General features: G+C 40.2%; 1 protein-coding gene across 1 annotated transcript in view; it reads left to right on the forward strand.

Annotated features, from left to right (window-relative positions):
• Positions 1-19,641, forward strand: part of dnah5 (dynein, axonemal, heavy chain 5) — a 231,485-nt gene that overhangs the window by 140,031 nt on the left and 71,813 nt on the right. The window contains exons 68-72 of the mRNA XM_061951064.1: positions 4,268-4,405; positions 5,298-5,433; positions 6,727-6,908; positions 10,280-10,414; positions 15,011-15,166. Coding sequence (XP_061807048.1) covers positions 4,268-4,405; positions 5,298-5,433; positions 6,727-6,908; positions 10,280-10,414; positions 15,011-15,166 — 747 coding nt within the window. The remainder of the gene's footprint in view (positions 1-4,267; positions 4,406-5,297; positions 5,434-6,726; positions 6,909-10,279; positions 10,415-15,010; positions 15,167-19,641) is intronic.

The raw sequence follows: 19,641 nt of genomic DNA on the forward strand, positions 1-19,641 counted from the left end.
TGCTATTTTGTAGGAAATGGTTTGAAATGTTAAGTGAGTCTATTTTGACTTTACTTCTGCAAGGTCTGCATTGACATTCTTTAAATGCAGTTAGAGGTCTGGCCTAAGCATATTTTCATAATTGTTTTAAAAACAAATCTAATACTAAATTTGTCAAGTCAAAAATATGTTTTGCTTCAGTTCCTTTGTTTTTCAATGAAGTTCTACAAAATTCTCAAAAGAACAAACTGCAATGTTCCCATGGTTGCATTTTTATCCAACGACTTAATAAATTATATTTCCCTCCCTTTCTCTGATGCTTTCTCTTGATTATTTACCTCTTTCTTCTTCCTCTTTCTGCCTCAGTCACACATGCAGTCGGTAATCCACCCACATCTTAAGAAATACCATTCTCCCTTCTTTTTGACCCCAACATTGTACCCCAGAATGCAACACCGCCTAGCAAATTGATTTTCTGATTTTCAGCCCAGTAGTGCTTCCCTCCCAGAGCCGGCGGGCCAAACTGATACGCAGCGAGATGTACCAGAATAGTCCTCTCCTCTCAGTCAATTAATATTAAATACACACTTAAAGACTTGAACTACCAAGTTAGTAATCAGACTCACACACTAACATGTTCTCTCTAAATCTATGTCTGAACCAAAGCTTTACTGCATTCAAAAACAGATGTTTTAGCCGCCTGCTGTTCTTTTCCTTCCGCCTCTCCACTCCATCACCACTTTATTTCTGTTTATTTCCAAGCATCTATCTCATTTCTTCTTGAAAATCTCACTTATTTGCAACCATAGTTAAGACATGCGTCTGTTATTGTTATTGTGTAGAAATAATTACAAGAGTACATTCAGTCAGTTCATTCACTGACTGTTTAGTCTTTATTTGAAGGGACAATGCACAGAAACATTAAACTCAAAGACAGATATACATAAATTCTGTACCAGATTTTAGCTATACAGCTCATTTCCATCTGCAGTCCCTGGCTGTCAGGTTCAAACACAGATGACATCTATTAAACAGACAAGAAGCAAGGAATTAAAAACAGAGACAGGATTCAATTTAGCTCAATGAGGAGAGCGCGTACACCTGTTCTCTTGTACAGTGTCGTCCCACGCTCTGACGAAATGGTTGCACTGATTACATGGCAACAGCTGTTTCTAAGGGGAGAGGGGGTCGTAAACAGCCATCGCCTTCGGTCACAAAACAGTTTAAAGAAAATATGCCTGGAGCTTGCGTCAGGTCCTGCTTCCTCTCCGCTTTGTAGATCTCGGGTCAAGACAATATCTTCCTGTGGATTACAATAGATCAGAGAAACCGACACCTTCATGTCGCTTCCCATCATACACAGTGGAGTTTTACAAGCCTTTTGCTTGGTAAGATCAAAGACAGCTTTTGTCTCCTCGCCGGAAACTCATGGAAACACAAAGTTTTGTGATAACTTAGATACAATTATTCTGACACTGGCTACCTAAATTAAAGGGATACAAAAATCATGCAATAAAATTATAACAATAAAATCCTACTATAGCATGTAATCAAATTAAGAAAAGTCATAAAATGCCCTTTTATTGACACATAATTAATATACAATACAACCACACCTCCTTTACATCATCAAACATAGACAATACATGCTCTTGTTCACATCTGTCATCATTTGTAAAAACAACCATGATTTTAACAGACACACCTCTCAGTTTACAACAAAATGCTCTTATGGATACATATAATACACATTAAGTTGATGTGTCAAACAGTGCCCATCTCAATAACCGTGTGAGCAGTTTTGATTGCTCCAAAGCCACTTTTTAACTTCATTTGTGAATGAAGAGTAATCTGTTAGACTTTTCAAGTTTGTTGTGAGGTCGTTCCATTCCTTTATCGCTTTATATGAAAAGGCTGATTGTGTAAAATATGTTTTACATTTGGGTACGCTACACTGTCCCCTGGTGGAGGCTCGTGTGTTTCTAGTTGTCACAGCAGATGTAAACTGGACAAAGTGCTTAAGTGGCACTCGTGCAGTGTTATTTAGGATTCAATGGACTGTGTTACAAACAGGTCAGTTAGTTGGATATAGACAACATAGAAACCCTTTATTTATTGAATCAAATATGTTAAAATTCAATGATTTAGTGAAACAGCTAAAATTATGCACAAAGCAAACTACACCACTGCTACCAAAAATGTACAACAATCCTTCTCGACAAAAGAAGAGAAATATGACCTTATAGAAAAATGTAAATTAAAGCATTTGTATGCACGTTCAACACTTAAGACCTTTAATATGTGGAATTAAATTATGGAATGGATTAAGCAAAGAAGCCAAACAATGTACTAATATGATTCATTTCAAGAAACTATTCAAACTTTTTTTTTTTTTTGGTCCTGTCCAGCTACTTAGGCAAATCATATTGTTGATGTAGATACCCATATCGGCTGTACAAAATAGAAGTGTGGGATACTTCTCTTGTTGCCTAATTTGTATTTCACTTTATTAAATGGATTTATATTATTATTTGGTGCAGCCGGGCCGTAGCAGGAGGAGACAGAGAGACAACAACAACAGCAATCACAACAATAACAACAACAACAACAACAACAGAACAACATCAGCAAATAGGATATCTACAAATATGTTGATAAAAGTGATAGCAAAGAAGCAGTTAGTGAAAAAAATATAAAATAATACAGAATGACAATGAACATTATTACACTACAAATGGAGCAATACAAATACCATTACAAATAGCACTATTGATAATGAATAATAACAATAATTATCTTTAATATCAACAATAAAATTGTTTCAAATCATATTAGCCTTTAGCCATGGAAGTTCAATAATAGGGTTGATTGAATCAAAAATAAGAATGTCCAACAATACCTACACCCCTTATCAAAAATGCAAAATGGTTTGTTCAACCTGAGTAGCGCAGACCTAGCTTCAGACGTCATCAAAGTTCATTGCTGTGCATTCAGACACAGCATCAACATTTTAGTACTATGATGTAGTGATAGAAAAAAAGGTAAAATAAAACAATATATCTGTGGCAGCATAAGACTAAGTTATGTACAAGTGTCACTTATATGTCTCATTGCCCATAACTGTGGTGCCTACAAGGACCCCCGATTTAAGTTAAAAACCGAGGTGTCAGTAGGTTTTTAAGAAAGAAGGAGAGTTAAGGAGACTGATGGTAATCCTGTGTGTACCAGCTACTTTACACTGTGAATTAAAGGGAAACTTGACAGATGTATAATCATATTTAAGTGAATGGTGACAGGTTATCTAATAATTACAATTCATACAATTTTTTTTTTTTTTGTAAAGTTGTTGGCACTTTTTTGTGAAAAAAAAAACACACACAAAAAAATGTATATATATATATTATGTTCGAGATATGTTAATACCATATTTTAAGTCAGAAAGTTAATTAATCTTTTTACATATGTTTTATAAAGCTGGTTTCAACAAAATGTTTTTAGTGCAATTACCGGTACCCATACCAAGTGTGTGTATATGGGGCGGAAATGTTGGGTTTAGGGTGGCATGGGGGCCTATAGTATGGTGGTACTACCTTTTTGCCACAAATTGGTTGGTTAGGTTCTGTGTTTGTTATTTATCAAACAACTGACTTCTATGAAAAACATGTGGCACACAAGTGAGATTTAAAATTTTTCCAATCATTTCGTCATTTGCTTTTAATAGAACCATCAACCCGTACGCTCCAGAATGCTAATGGCACAGTTTTATTTACACTGGACTACGCTGTCTATGTCACAATATCAATGCATTGCATGACAATAAAAACATTGTCACATTTTGTTGAGGAATACAGTATATAAATAATGATGTTGAGAATTCATTTGTTGCATTGTTTTATTTTATTCCATCCTCCTAAACCCAAGCATTATACTTGTTTTGTCTATTTCGTGTGTCACAGTTAAACATTTCGGGGGAGAAAGCCCTGTTTTGCAAATTGCTAATGCCCAATGCACAGAACGCTGGTTCAGAACTCTACTTCGTGCCTTTCTAGTTATCTGTTTTCAGTGAGTCCCCAAATGTGGCCATTTATCAATTGTATCTACCTATCTCATTTGCCGTTTCTCTCTCCTTCTACCTACTTTTTGAAAAAGCGTTATAACCCTTTTAGCCGTTTCATGTAAATTTAAGCCAACGCAAATCCAAGTCAGTTTCTTCTTCTCTCTCTCTCTCTCTCTCTCTCTCTCTCTCTCTCTCTCTCTCTCTCTCTCTCTCTCTCTCTCTCTCTCTCAGGCTAACTTGGCTGTGCAGCAGAATCGTCTGACCATCGCTCATGCAGACTTTCAGAAGGCTCAGGCCGAGCTGGACGCCAAGCAGGCAGAGCTGGATGTGGTACAGGGGGAGTATGAGAAGGCCATGATGGAAAAACAGGTCAGCGGCTTCATTAGTATCCTCAGAACATACAAAAAAACATATATAAAAGACTCAAATCGATCACAACTAGACTGTCTTTAAAGATGTTTCAACTCACATCCAAGCAGTCTTCAACAGTTCATGCTCTCAGACTGATGTAGGACATCTCCAGTCTGAGAGGATGGTGCTGGATCCAATTTGTTCATCCTCTAAGGTGGGGACTGGGGACAATGACAATCTGAATAGTCCCATTACAATCGATTCAAAAGTCTAAGAATACAATGACCTCCATGAATGACAAAATGTACAGATATTTAATTTGAAACAGCAAAGCCATTTGCCTTCAATAAGTAACCAGAAAAAGCTGTTAAATCAAGCTCAACTGTCATGTGTAACCAATGAATAAAACGTTGGCTCTCAAAACAGCCTATTTGTCTGCTGTCCTAAATTAAAGTTGATCATTGAAGAAAGACAAATGACATCCTTTGGTTTTAATTTGGAAAGTACATGGCATTGTGGATTCAGACTGACGAAACCTTGATTACATCATCTGACAGAGAATTATATTGACTGCAACTGCATTGAAAAAAATGATATTTCTTTCCAGTTTAAAACAGTTCAATTATTGTTATAGCTTGCAATTAAGTGGATGATGTGATTAATGAGGTAATGCATTGGTATAGATTTAAGTAAGGGATCTGATGCAGATGTTCAATAATATTTCACATTGCTTGGATTTAGATGAAAGTTGTACACTTGAGAGGAACACACAAAACTGGAGTTAAGGCCTTAAAACCTGTGAAAATGTGATCTTTGTCTATTCGGGCTGTTTAATTTGAAGTTCATCAGCTGAAACAAGACTAAATCTGAGCAGACCTACTGACGTGTGTCTTTGCTCACTAACTTTCAGACTCTGCTGGAGGACGCAGAGCGCTGCAGGCACAAGATGCAGACCGCCTCCAGTCTGATTAGCGGCTTAGCTGGCGAGAAGGAGAGATGGACAGAGCAGAGCAAAGAGTTTGCTGCCCAGACTAAACGTCTTGTTGGTGGGTTTCATGGAAAACTGAAAAGTGTTTTTTTAATATATGTATTCACGAGCAGCCCAGTTGCCCATTGATTAGCGCTGTTTCCTCACAGAAGAAGACTCTAATACAAATCAATTTGTTGTGATACAGGCTGGCGCCCAGTCCAGGGTGTAGTTTACCCTTCGCATAAAGTTAGCTGGGATTTTATCCAGCTCTCCCCAAACTTGAACAAGACATCCATCCCATCCATTTTCTACCGCTTATTCCCTTTGGGGTCGCGGGGGGTGCTGGAGCCTATCTCAGCTACAATCGGGCGGGAGGCGGGGTACACCCTGGACAAGTCGCCAACACAGATAGACAGACAACATTCACACTCACATTCACACACTAGGGCCAATTTAGTGTTGCCAATCAACCTATCCCCAGGTGCATGTCTTTGGACAAGACAATCGGTAGAAAATGTTCAGACTATTCACACTCATATTTATACCAGGGCCGGGTCGATAAACCGATGTCAATACATATTGCGATAGACACAAACGATATCAATATAAAATGCGTTTGATAAAATGTTCAATATATATTTAAATTTTTGGTCGAAAGAAACCAGCAATTATGAAGCAAGATTCGTTTCATGAAGTCACCCGCACTTTGGGAACCCAGCAAGCAAGAAACAGGAAGTGTCAATGGGAAGGACACGCTAACAGCCAATCACGTAATGGTATCGACTGCATTTTTTTGGTTGCGCCGTCTTTCTGTCTTGCTGTGGATTCTCTGCATGGAGTGAGAAGAGAAACTGTGATATCTTGATAAATCAACTCAATAACAAACTTGTCTCTAGTTTTAATGAGTCGCTTCTCAAACTACTCTGTGTAGTGTTCAATAGCTTATGCACTACTGCCATATAGTGTCTCAAATTTGTAATTACCTTCAAATCTACTTTAATTATTTTATTAACTCTCCTTACTGATACATAGCAACTTTGGTAAGTTGGAAATTGTTTTGCTGTATTTATTGGCAGGCTTAAACAAGTCAAAAAAAGTATCAACAATTATCAATATCAATCAATATAAAAAAATGTGTATCGTGATATAGTTTTCAACCATAACGCCCAGCCCTAATTTACACTGGTGTGGACTAAACACACGCTGCCTGCGACTGAAGTCAGGCGTGTTAAGCACGACTAAACCATCAATGACTATGAATACATGTTTCCCTTCAAAATCTCACAGGGCATACATTGACTTAAAATATGGTAGTCTTTACTGTATTTCACATTAGCATCACATTTGCAAATGTGCTTTTTTATTTCAGGCGACGTGCTTTTAGCCACGGCGTTCTTGTCTTACTCTGGTCCCTTCAACCAGGAGTATCGTAATCTCCTGCTGAGCGATTGGCAGAACGAACTGCAGCAGCGTCAAATCCCATTTGGCAACAATCTCAATCTGACTGAGCTGCTCATTGATGCCCCCACTGTCAGTGAGTGGAATCTACAGGTCAGTAATCAGAAGGGATGTGGTTGTCACTTTGAATAGGCATAAACTGTTACGATCCGCTGCCCGGATCAGAGTTTGTTTATGTTTGTGTCACGTGTTTTCAGCACCTTGAGTTTAGTTTGTTTCTGTTGCCATGACGGCAGATTGTGCGCACCTGCCTCTGGTTAGTGTTCGGGACGCGCACCTGTTGCCCGGGCGCTAATCAGAGGGCTATTTAGTCTTTGCTCTGGCCTCACTCTGTCTGGCTTCGTAGTTTGTTCTCACACAACTGATGACGACGATTATTTACTGTTTCTTAGCTACTAGTTCTCACGCTAGGCTCTTTTGGTTTGCTAGCTCCCACGCTAGCCCTTTTGTTTATTCATCGTATGATTTATATTTTAAAATAAATAATTTTTCCTACCTGCAAGCTGTGTCCGAAGCCGTCTGCATCCTTGGGAGAACCACACCCGCATCATTATGAGACCCAGTCGTTTCAGTACGAAGCCAGCAGAAGACAATTCTCCCGCACCGGCTAACGAGGAGTGGGACGAAGGTACGCTCATGGTGTTGCGAGCGATGGAAGCCGAGACGCTTCGCTATTCGACGGAGGAGAGGTCGAATCTCATGTGGGGTGCTGGAGGCTCTCTTATCCCCATCGATTCCCTCTGGTCGGAAGACATCGCCGCTACACCGCAGTACCGTGCGCGCCGTCAAAGACGGAAGCCGGCCAGGAGGTCTTTCCCTCGCCGCCAAGACGCGCCGCTCCTGCAAACTCCTCCCCCGGACCGAAGCAAGCTACATGCAGCTCAAACTTCCCCTCCTCAGATGTTTGGCAACCCAATCGACCACTTTGCCAAACATTTCTCCGATTGGGCTGTCAGTCACATGGACAGCATCAACAATGACGTCATTTCATTTGCGCCCCCCAAAGAGGTAACTCCGCCCACTCCCGATGACGTCATTGAGCAAGAATTTTTTTCCCCATCTTCTGCTTCATTCTGTCAGCCAATACCAAATGACTTTCATTCTAAGATAAGACATTATCAGGACATTTTTATTAAGTGTAAGTCTAGTCAGTCACATTCTGATTTTCAGACTCCACCTCCAGTGACTTTGGTTCCGCCCCCAGTGACTATTGCTCCGCCCACTGCACATATTTTTTCCACCTGTGCTCCCACCCAATCTCAAGTGGGGGATGATAATAGTCAATTTGGACAATTTGAAGAAGAGTATACCCCCCTCCATACCTCCCCCCACCCACCCTTGAAGACAGTTCCAAACCGCAAAGAGCGCGTCTGGTATCCGCGTCTTGAGGGGGGGGCTAGTACTGGGAACTGTGCTAGTGCGGTGGCACAACTTCGGCATGCTAAGCCGCAACCTCCTGCACGGCCACCGCCACCAGTTTTTCGGCGTGCTAAGCCGCAACCTCCTGCACGGCCACCGCCACCAGTTTTTCGGCGTGCTAAGCCGCAACCCCCTGCACGGCCACCGCCACCAGTCTTTCGGCGTGCTAAACCGCAACCTCCTGCAAGGCCACCGCCACCAGTCTTCCGGCGTGCTAAACCGCAACTTCCTGCACGGCCACCGCCACCAGTCCTTCGTCCTGCTAAGCCACAACCGCCAGCTAGGCCACCTCCAGCTGCACCTCGGCTAGCACCTGTTCCTGCACCTCGGCTGACACACCAAGCTTCGTCTCCTGTACCTCCTCCACGCCAAGCTCCACAATGCCAAGTTCCTCGGCTGGTTCCCACACCAGCGCCGGCTCCAAGGCTGGTTCCCACACCAGCGCCGGCTCCAAGACTGGTTCCCACACCAGCGCCGGCTCCAAGGCTGGTTCCCACACCAGCGCCGGCTCCAAGGCTGGTTCTCACACCAGCGCCGGCTCCAAGGCTGGTTCTCACACCAGCACCGACTCCAAGACCAACCCCTGTCCCGGCTCCAAGGCTGGTTCCCACACCAGCGCCGGCTCCAAGGCTGGTTCCCACACCAGCGCCGGCTCCAAGGCTGGTTCCCACACCAGCGCCGGCTCCACGGCTGGTACCCACACCAGCGCCGGCTCCACGGCTGGTACCCACACCAGCGCCGGCTCCACGGCTGGTACCCACACCAGCGCCGGCTCCACGGCTGGTACCCACACCAGCGCCGGCTCCACGGCTGGTACCAGAACCTGCACCTGCTCCACGGCTGGTACCAGAACCTGCACCTGCTCCACGGCTGGTACCAGAACCTGCACCTGCCTCCACAGCGACGACGTCTCCTCCTGCCTCCACGGCGACGACGTCTCCTCCTGCCTCCACGGCGACGTCGGCTCCTCCTGCCTCCACGGCGACGTCGGCTCCTCCTGCCTCCACGGCGACATCGGCTCCTCCTGCTTCCACGGCGACGTCGGCTCCTCCTGTTTCCACGGTGACGTCTGCTCTCTCCTCGTCTTCGTCTCAGCGACCTCGAGTGGTCTGGCTGCGCAAGCGGCGCTCTCGAAGGTTTGTTTATGGACGCCAGTGGCGCAAACAGCAGCGACACCCGAGACGTAGTCGTAGAACTCTCCGGCTGCTGAACTTCTGGCGCCACTCACGCCCACCTTCTCGGCAGCCACGAATGTGGCCTTTCCGTGGTCGCCCGCCTCGCCTGCGGCAGCGGCGTTCCACTCGCCGCCGCCACCTGACTCTTCCCCGGTGGATTCGGGGACACGTGGCCTGGCGACACACCACCAAATCCTCCCTCCACCCTCCCTTGACTCTCGAACTTTTTCTTGTTTTTTGGGTTCTAGTTTTATTTAGTGTCAAGGGACATCTGGAATCTGTCCTTTAAGGGGGGGGTACTGTTACGATCCGCTGCCCGGATCAGAGTTTGTTTATGTTTGTGTCACGTGTTTTCAGCACCTTGAGTTTAGTTTGTTTCTGTTGCCATGACGGCAGATTGCGCGCACCTGCCTCTGGTTAGTGTTCGGGACGCGCACCTGTTGCCCGGGCGCTAATCAGAGGGCTATTTAGTCTTTGCTCTGGCCTCACTCTGTCTGGCTTCGTAGTTTGTTCTCACACAACTGATGACGACGATTATTTACTGTTTCTTAGCTACTAGTTCTCACGCTAGGCTCTTTTGGTTTGCTAGCTCCCACGCTAGCCCTTTTGTTTATTCATCGTATGATTTATATTTTAAAATAAATCATTTTTCCTACCTGCAAGCTGTGTCCGAAGCCGTCTGCATCCTTGGGAGAACCACACCCGCATCATTATGCGACCCAGTCGTTTCATAAACCAGCCTAAAGTCTTCGCTTTTTACTTGGGCGCAATTTAGAGACATACGGGCAGAAAAAAAAGATATGCCATTCTTAATGCGAATATGCATTTTTGAGGAAGAAAATGTGCGTCACTTATTCTTTGTTTTTACAGGGTCTCCCTAATGATGATCTGTCCATTCAGAATGGCATCATTATCACCAAAGCTGCTCGCTTCCCTCTCCTCATTGACCCACAAACACAGGGAAAAATTTGGATCAAGAACAAAGAGGCCAGGAACGAACTGCAGGTTTGTTTGGGATCTTTTTTTTTGTGCATGATGATACAATTTTATTAATTTAACCTTGGTTCATTGTTAATAATGATGATCTAAAAAAAGGGAAACATTTAAATTTACCTTGGAAAAATTACAAAAATGTTCAACCACATTTACAGAGTTCCAATGCGCCCTGGAAAATGAGATAAATAGATTGATGGATAGCTAGATTCTGTAGATTGAGTCGGAAGGGGATTCAAATGGCCCCATTTGTCGCAGTTTACCTGACACATGAAATGGGACACATTGCCAGACAGCAATAGAGTGTTGAATTTTTTAAGATGTGTTTTGTGGCAATTCCAACTTTAACCACAGTGTCAGTTGCTATGTAGATTGGGGTTTTCCATCATTTTCAGCAGACAGCATTTCAAAACGATTAACCCCCCGTGCCCCATTCCACCCAGGAATGGGGCCATATTAATCCCTTCCCTATTTTAGGCAGAAAGACAGACTTGTGAACGAATGCAAAGGGGTTGAATTTTTTGCGCATGCATGTCTGTTGTCACCTTATCTTCTATATCTTTTATCCTATAAGGCCCAGTGCTTTCAACTGTTGTTGTTGTTAGATAAAGCATTTTTTCATACCCCGTAGTGTTGCGACTTGCTAGTATTAGTGAGACGCGATATATCTCTAATTTCAAAAGAGCTGGAGCGTCGAGATAGTTACAGGTAAAAAGGAAATGTGCCACGTTTCAGTCAGTATTTTACACCTGTTTTAATGTCTGAAAATATAAACAAAAAAATAAGAAATGCATACATTTTTACATACAATACATTTTTGACAAATGCAAAGTGTAAAGACCTGTGCAGTAAAATGAGACAGAACAAACAAAAATGTTTTTTCAGTGGTCAGGAGAAAAAAAGAGAAAAAAGAAAGTTGAGTTGGAAAATGCCTGAATGAATATTGTAACTCTTGTTTGTTACACTAATAAAGTGCCATGCTGTAATCTGTTTGCATTATCTATAATAGTCATCTTCAAACTGTGGTACGTGTATCACTAGTGGTACGTGGGCTCCATCTAGCGGTATGCCAAAGAGTGACTTGATTAAAGTACAGCGTTTTATTTTGCGATATTCAAACACAAATTTACTGTCTATGGATGTTGTCATTCAGTATTACTGTTCAAACTTTGTGGAATGTTAAAGTGGCAGAAAACATTAAATATAAAGTTAAAAGTTAAAGTACCAATGATTGTCACACACACACACTAGGTGTGGCGAAATTATTCTCTGCATTTGACCCATCACCCTTGATCACCCCCTGGGAGGTGAGGGGAGCAGTGGGCAGCAGCGGTGGCCGCACCCGGGAATCATTTTGATGATTTAACCCCCAATTCCAACTCTTGATGCTGAGTACCAAGCAGGGAGGTAATGGGTCCCATTTTTATAGTCTTTGGTATGATTCGGCCGGGGTTTGATCTCCCAACCTACTGATCTCAGGACGGACACTCTAACTACTAGGTCACTGAGTAGGTTTGTTAGATAAAACCTTTCTTTTATTTTTATTGAAAAGTTAGGCCTACTATGTTACTGTATTTTAATGTTGATCATTATAGTGTTAATTGAAGAAAGAGCCAAGCGTTTTCTGAGCTGGTACTTGGGGAAAAAAGAACCACTCCTTTATTATGAATTATCACGTCCTACCCCAATGTAATTCCCTGCCCCTCTCATTCAGAATTTGATGTGCAGTCTATGGGTGTAATTCCTTTATGAAAAATAACGATGGCAAATGTCTCTGCGGGGGCTAAAAAATTCCTAAAAGTGAGAATGCTGATTTAGTATCGTAGCCAATGAAAACTAAATTATCGTAATTTCATGTAATTAAATTTAATACCCAGTATTGTTGGTTGCAGGTGTTGAAAAATGTAAAAAAAAAGTATTCATATTAACATATTTTCTGGACTATACAGGATATATATATATTAGGGGTGTGGGAAAAAATCGATTCGAATTCGAATCGCGATTCTCACGTTGTGCGATTCAGAATCGATTCTCAGTTTTAAAAAATCGATTTTTTTATTTTATTTATTTATTTAAAAATTTATTTTTTATTTATTTTTTTTTTTTAATTAATCAATCCAACAAAAAAATACACAGCAATACCATAACAATGCAATCCTATCCAAAACCAAACCCGACCCAGCAACACTCAGAACTGCAATAAACAGAGCAATTGAGCGGAGACACAAACACGACACAGAACAAACCAAAAGTAGTGAAACAAAAATAAATAGTATCAACATAGTATCAATATCAGTTACAATTTCAACATAGCAGTGATTAAAAATCCCTCTTTGACATTATCATTAGACATTTATAAAAATAAAAATAAAAAGAACAATAGTGTCACAGTGGCTTACACTTGCATCGCATCTCATAAGCTTGACAACACACTGTGTCCAATATTTTCACAAAGATAAAATAAGTCATATTTTTGGTTCATTTAATAGTTAAAACAAGTTTACATTATTGCAATCAGTGCATAAAACATTGTCCTTTACAATTATAAAAGCTTTTTACAAAAATCTACTACTCTGCTTGCATGTCAGCAGACTGGGGTAGATCCTGCTGAAATCCTATGTATTGAATGAATAGAGAATTGTTTTGAATCGTGAAAAAAATCGTTTTTGAATCGAGAATCGTGTTGAATTGAAAAAAAAAAAAAAACGGTTTTGAATCGAATCGTGACCCCAAGAATCGATATTGAATCGAATCGTGGGACACCCAAAGATTCACAGCCCTGATATATATGGATTATATATATATATATATATATATATATATATATATATATATATATATATATATATATATATATATATATATATAATCCACATATATATATATATATATATATATATATATATATATAATCCACACCAACTAAAGTAAAATATATTTTTTCTATATATGAGCCGCACCGGACTATAAGCCGCAGATATATACGTTGTGAAATGAGATATTTCCACAGAAATATTTTGTGTTTGTTTATTTACATACCTTAATTGTTACCAAACGGTGTCTGTAACACAACAGTAAAACGGCTTGTCAAACAAAACAGAAGTCATCGCCATGGACCCACTAGCTGCGGAAGCTAGCGCTCTAGTCAGCTTAACAGACTCAATAACTCCACTGTGACGTTTTGGTGAAATTAGTAGAGTAATTTGTGAAACTGAAACAAGACAAAAATAATGCCATTGTAAATTATTAATACAAACAGAAACACACGTAAATGTTATAGCATATCAGCTATTGGTAATGATGAATGAAGTAAGCAAACTCCTCCAAACGAGGGCACAGTTGCACAAACAATAACACACCATGTCAGTTCTCTGTTTGGGTTTAATGAAAACTATTGAGTGCAAAATAATTATGGTCATTAGCAAAAAAAAATCCATAAATTATCTGCACCATTTTATAAGACTCAGGGTGCAAAGTGTAGGAAAAAAGTAGCAGCTGATAGTCCGGAAATTACAGTAATCAAGAAAAAATGCAAAAGTTATTGGCTTTCAGCACATTTAGTCATCATGTTGGTGAAGTGTGTACTGGAAGAAGTTGCATTCTATGTTGCATGACAGATGACCAAAACACTAATGATTTTCATCCACTTTTGTTCAGTTGTTGTTTTGTTCCAAAAGCTGTAACTGAAATTTAATCATATTAAGGGCCTGATCTACTAAAGGTTTGCATGTATTAGAACATATACAAACTTGATGGCACGCGCAAAGCTGATTCACTAAGCTTGAACGCAGAGGATTGTGTCTCTTAAATGAGCAAAATAAGGAGTGCAATCCATTTACCGTGTCTGTCTTCACGACTGTGCATAATATATGCTGATTATCAGAACGCCCTCAATACTGGGAGGAGAAAATGCAAAGATGTTATTTAGCACATGCAGTGTCATTTATCAAGACTAAAACTTCACACTCGCAGTTCGTGCCAGCATTTCCCATGGCGCACCTTCAGCACTTTAAAAAAGTGCGTTCCGTTGTAGATTGCACTTCAGTACTACTTCTAAAATGCCCAGAAAAAAGTGGTACATGTCTGCTGCATGTTTCAAAATATGGCAAAACGCCACAGGTAGGAACATGATAACATGAAGGTGCAGTAAATGAGTGTTTCCATGGTGAAAGCCGCGTAGTATACGCAACATTCTCATTTAAATAAGGCGATCTGCACTAGTTATCAAGTGTACACACAGTCTTAGTTGATCACCAGCAACACGGCCACTAATAGTACACACAATTTTATAGTTTGCAGATGTCGTTTAGCATAGGGTATTTTGATTTTAGTAGATCACGTCATAAGTCTTGATGATATTGTCTTCATGTTGGTATTGGGATATTTAGAATATTTTCTATGACGGGGTTTTAATACATTATTTGTTTAAGTAAAGGTTCAACATAGACACAGTGAGGCCTCATTAAATTAACATTGTTATCAAAAAAAGGAAAAGGCAGCTTATCTCAAAAAGATATATTTGTGCAGACTGAGGTCAGCCTTTGTACCAAGGGGTACTGCTCAGGTGAAATGGTGATGTATTTACTTAATATGTCCTCATCTTCTTAGATCACTTCATTGAATCACAAGTACTTCAAGAACCACCTGGAGGACAGTTTGTCTCTAGGGCGTCCCCTGTTGATTGAGGATGTAGGGGAGGAATTGGACCCTGCTCTCGATAACGTTCTCGAGAAAAACTTCATTAAAACAGGATCTACTTACAAGGTAAGAACTGGAATCAACCAATGTGGCCTGGTTTTATTGTCATAGGTACAGTATTTACCTTGCCAGTAAAAACAGTGACCTTGGCTGTTTTTTTTTAAGCTGCAACAGATTATTTTTCTTAGTTTTCTTATCCATCTAATGGTTTAACATCAGTGGCCAATTATACCAACACAGATATCTAGTAAATAATCCAATATTTTACTGTACGTCTCAATATATTTGCTGTCCAATTTCCTTTAAAGCCCTACTGGTGTTAGATTCACATTTTGGAGAGCTACAAAACATGGTGTGATTGAGTCTCATGTTGTAGCATTTTCTCTTCACAATGATAATTATAAAGCGTGTTTTGAAAGTGTATTTTATTCATTGCATGAAATACAAAAAAAACAATGCATGACAATAAAAGAGGCCAAACGGTTTTGTGGGATAAATAAATTGGTTTCTAAAAACATTTGACACACTCACTCAAATGTCTGCATTACAAAAACAGAGTTGACCTTTCTTTGTTTAGAAAACCTTAATCTTGAATTACTCTCCTGTTTATTTCAGTGATAGATTGATGAATGTTTTCCTCGCAATTCCTCAAACATAGGTTCACCTCCAGAAACCTGTCCATACCACTGTGAGACTTTCAATGCAAATGTCTGCTTGCAGCCAATTCTCTCTCATTATTACATCTCTGGCTTTGGCTGATCTTTTTTATTCAATGCAACATGACTCTCCGGTTACGCACACAATACTAACATGCCATGCACATATTGAATACACCATACAACAGACTCGCTGCTTAAGGAGCAAAAGGAAAGACTGCATGAAATCTAGCAAACACTTTTAGCCATTAATCTCTTAGTGAGCTAATTAAATACACGATTAATGGTGTCTGTGCTTGCTTGTGCCCTCCCCTTCCATCCTTTCATAAAAAGTCTTTATTTCTATTAATATCCTGGCTCGACTAGGATGGAAAGGTGTCTGTGACCGACGGCTCCAGGGACAAACAGGCAGGTGGATAATTAGAAGTTATACTTCCATGAATAATTAAATGCTGTTTAGAGCACTCACATGCACACACTTATTGAATGTACATGCACACAACATGCCTTTGAGCAGCTGCAAACAGGACACCTTCATCCTGCTGGACAGTTTAATTGTTAATTTAGACTAGTGGCCTGGAGAAGCATGACTGTCATGACAAATGTGACAGTGTTTTATTCTATATCGGTTGTTATCTTCTATACTGAAGTCCATTAAGTTCACCTGGGTGGTTTTCTGTCTGCATGTGTAGTTATTTTCTAGTTATGTGCTTTAATTGTAAAAACTGTAGATCTCTATACTTTTAGGCTACAAACAAACCCTCCTCATTTTTGTTGTGTTATCTCACAGTAGTTTGCAATGAACCGACACCTAAATAGTTCAACACTACCAGTAAATACAAGCAATCATCATTCATGGAAAGTGTGACCATACATTAAGCAAATAAATGTGATTTATGATGGCGGTTGTATAATTTTAAGTGCATTTGTGGCTGGCTATGATACATAAATACATGGTTACTTTGGAGTCAAATACACTAGAAACTCTTTCATAGTTCTTTTTATTGATTTCACATTCACATTGACAACATATTCAAACCCTCTTCATCCCCTACCCCTGCTGTCACTCAAAACAAAAACAAAAAACAAAAGTAAGAGTACAAAAGTACCCAGAGTAAAAAAATAAAAAATAGATAAATAGATAAAGTTCAGTACAAGGCACTTAAAACACAGTAATTGAAAACTGAAACATAATGTAGACGCAGCATGACAAGGCCATATCTAGGTACATATCTAGGGCTCTTCCTGCACTTGTGTAGAAGATTGGTCAAAAAAAGTAAAAAAAGGTCTCCACACTTTAAAAAACTTGTTTTCAGAGCCCCATATTATGGGTTAATATGGGGAAATAGTTTTGCTAATTTTGCTTTTGAGAAGTGCACCCGGTGTATCACTTTAAATTGGACCAGTGAGTGTCGTGCGCACATTGAAGATGAGTGAACCCTTTTCTCAATTTTTGCCCAGGTTACGTCATCTATTGATGTTTGGAGGTCTTGTTCCCATGCTGTTCTGATTCTTAGCATGGAAGTGCATTCTAATACTGAGAGTAAATTAAGTATATGTGAGATTGCCCTCTTCTTTATTGGATTTAAAGACATAATTTCATCTGTGGTTGATTTAGAGGGTTTGTTAGGGAACTGCGGAAGAACTGTTTTAACATAATCCCTTATCTGGAAATATCTAAATATATGGGAACTGGGTAGATTAAATTTCTTGGACAACTCCATAAAAGAGGCGAATATATTGTCTATAAAAAGATCATTGAAGCATTTCAAACCCCTTTGATGCCACATATTAAAAGCTGTGTCAAGTGTTGAAGGTGGAAAGCAGTGATTTGATGCTACTGGACTGAAAAGGCTCATTCCTTGCAGGTTAAAATGTTTTCGAAATTGACAGTATATTTTGAGCGAGTGACTTACTATCAATCAATCAATCAATCTTTATTTATATAGCCCTAAATCACAAGTGTCTCAAAGGGCTGCACAAGCCACAACGACATCCTCGGTACAAAGCCCACATACTACAGGATTAATATTAATTGTCTTCACTGATAGAGGCAAAGCTGCACCCATTAGGGCTGCTAAAGAAGCAGAACCACTAGAATGTGTCTCCAGCTTCACCCATGTAGGACTTTCCTTATGTAGATGGTAATATGTCCAGTATGACATGCAATGCAAGTTGGTGGCCCAGTAATACATACAGAAATTTGGAAGGGCCATACCTCCATCATGTTTTGCTCTTTGTAAAAACTCCTTGCGCAGACGTGGCTGTTTGCCGTTCCAAATATAAGATGAGATTATTGAGTCTAATTTTTTGAAAAATGTACCAGGGATAAATACAGGTAAGCATTGAAACAGATACAAATATTTTGGAAGCACAGTCATCTTAATTGCGTTGACTCTGCCTATAAGTGAAATGAAAAGGGGAGTCCAATTAGCCAGATCTTGCTTGGTTTGTGTAAACAACTTCCCAAAGTTTTGCCTGAAGAGGTCTTTAAAATTCTTTGTAATAGTAATTCCAAGGTAATTAAAACTGTCTGTAGTGATCTTAAAGGGCAACCCAATGTTTTCTAGTATTGAGACGTCCATATTCAAGGGCAGTAGCTCACTTTTATTTAAATTCAATTTATAACCGGAGATTTCACCAAACTGTTGTAACAGGCTAAGAATTAATGGAATTGCAGATTCTGCGTTGGACACATAAAGGAGAAGATCGTCAGCATAAAGGGACAATTTATGTTCTATGTTTCCTCTATGTATGCCCATTATAGAGTGATTAGATCTAATGGCTAAAGCTAGGGGTTCGATAGCCAGGACAAAAAGAAGGGGACTGAGGGGGCATCCCTGGCGAGTTCCACGGTGTAAATCAAAAGGACTTGAATACAAATTATTAGTCAGAATCATAGCAGAAGGGCTGGAATATAACAGTTTTATCCATGTGATGAATGTTTCCCCAAATCCGAATTTTGCCAGCGTTTCAAAGAGGTAGTCCCATTCTACTCTATCGAATGCCTTCTCTGCATCCATGGAGAGAAGACATTCTGAAGCAGCTTGACAAGGAGTGTACATTATGTTAAACAGGCGTCGGGTATTAAAAAAGGAGCGTCTATGCTTAACAAAACCTGTCTGGTCTGGGGATATTAAACTGGGTAAAATGTTTTCCAAACGGTAAGCTAATACTTTGGCCAATATTTTATAGTCTGTGTTTAACAAAGATATGGGTCTATAGGATCCGCAGTCTAAGGGGTCCTTGCTCTTTTTTGCCAGTAATGTTATGCATGCCTGATTTAGGGTGGTTGGAAGAAATCCCGCTACTAGTGATTCTGAATACATGGCTGCCAAAATAGGAGCTAACTGTGTAGAGAATTTCACATAAAATTCACACGGCAGACCATCCAAACCAGGTGATTTTTTAGTTTGCAGAGACTTAATGGCCTCCAATATTTCTTGTTGTGTTACTGGCTTATCTAGATTTAAGACCTGATCTGGTGGCAAGGATGGGATACGTAGATCCTTAAAGAAGTCCTGTATGTCATTGGGATTGGAGGGACTGTTGGACACATACAGTTTACAATAGTAATCTTTAAAAATATTATTTATTTCCTGTTGGTCTGTAGTGACCCTACCATCCTGAGAAAGCACCCCATTGATAATTTGTTTAGCTCTTACCCCCTTCAATTGTCTGGACAGAATTTCCCCTGCCTTCTCACCATGTTCATACAGAACACTCCTATTCCTGAGCAGAAGGTTTTCAATGAAAAACGATGAAATAAGGTCATACTCTGCTTTAAGTTTCATACACTCTTTATATAAGTCAGGAGATGGGAATTGTGCATATATTTTATCAATTTCAGCTATTTGCTTGTCCAGACTTAGTTGTTTTGCTTCA

Source organism: Nerophis lumbriciformis, linkage group LG04 (assembly GCF_033978685.3).
Source record: "Nerophis lumbriciformis linkage group LG04, RoL_Nlum_v2.1, whole genome shotgun sequence".
Classification (NCBI taxonomy): domain Eukaryota; kingdom Metazoa; phylum Chordata; class Actinopteri; order Syngnathiformes; family Syngnathidae; genus Nerophis; species Nerophis lumbriciformis.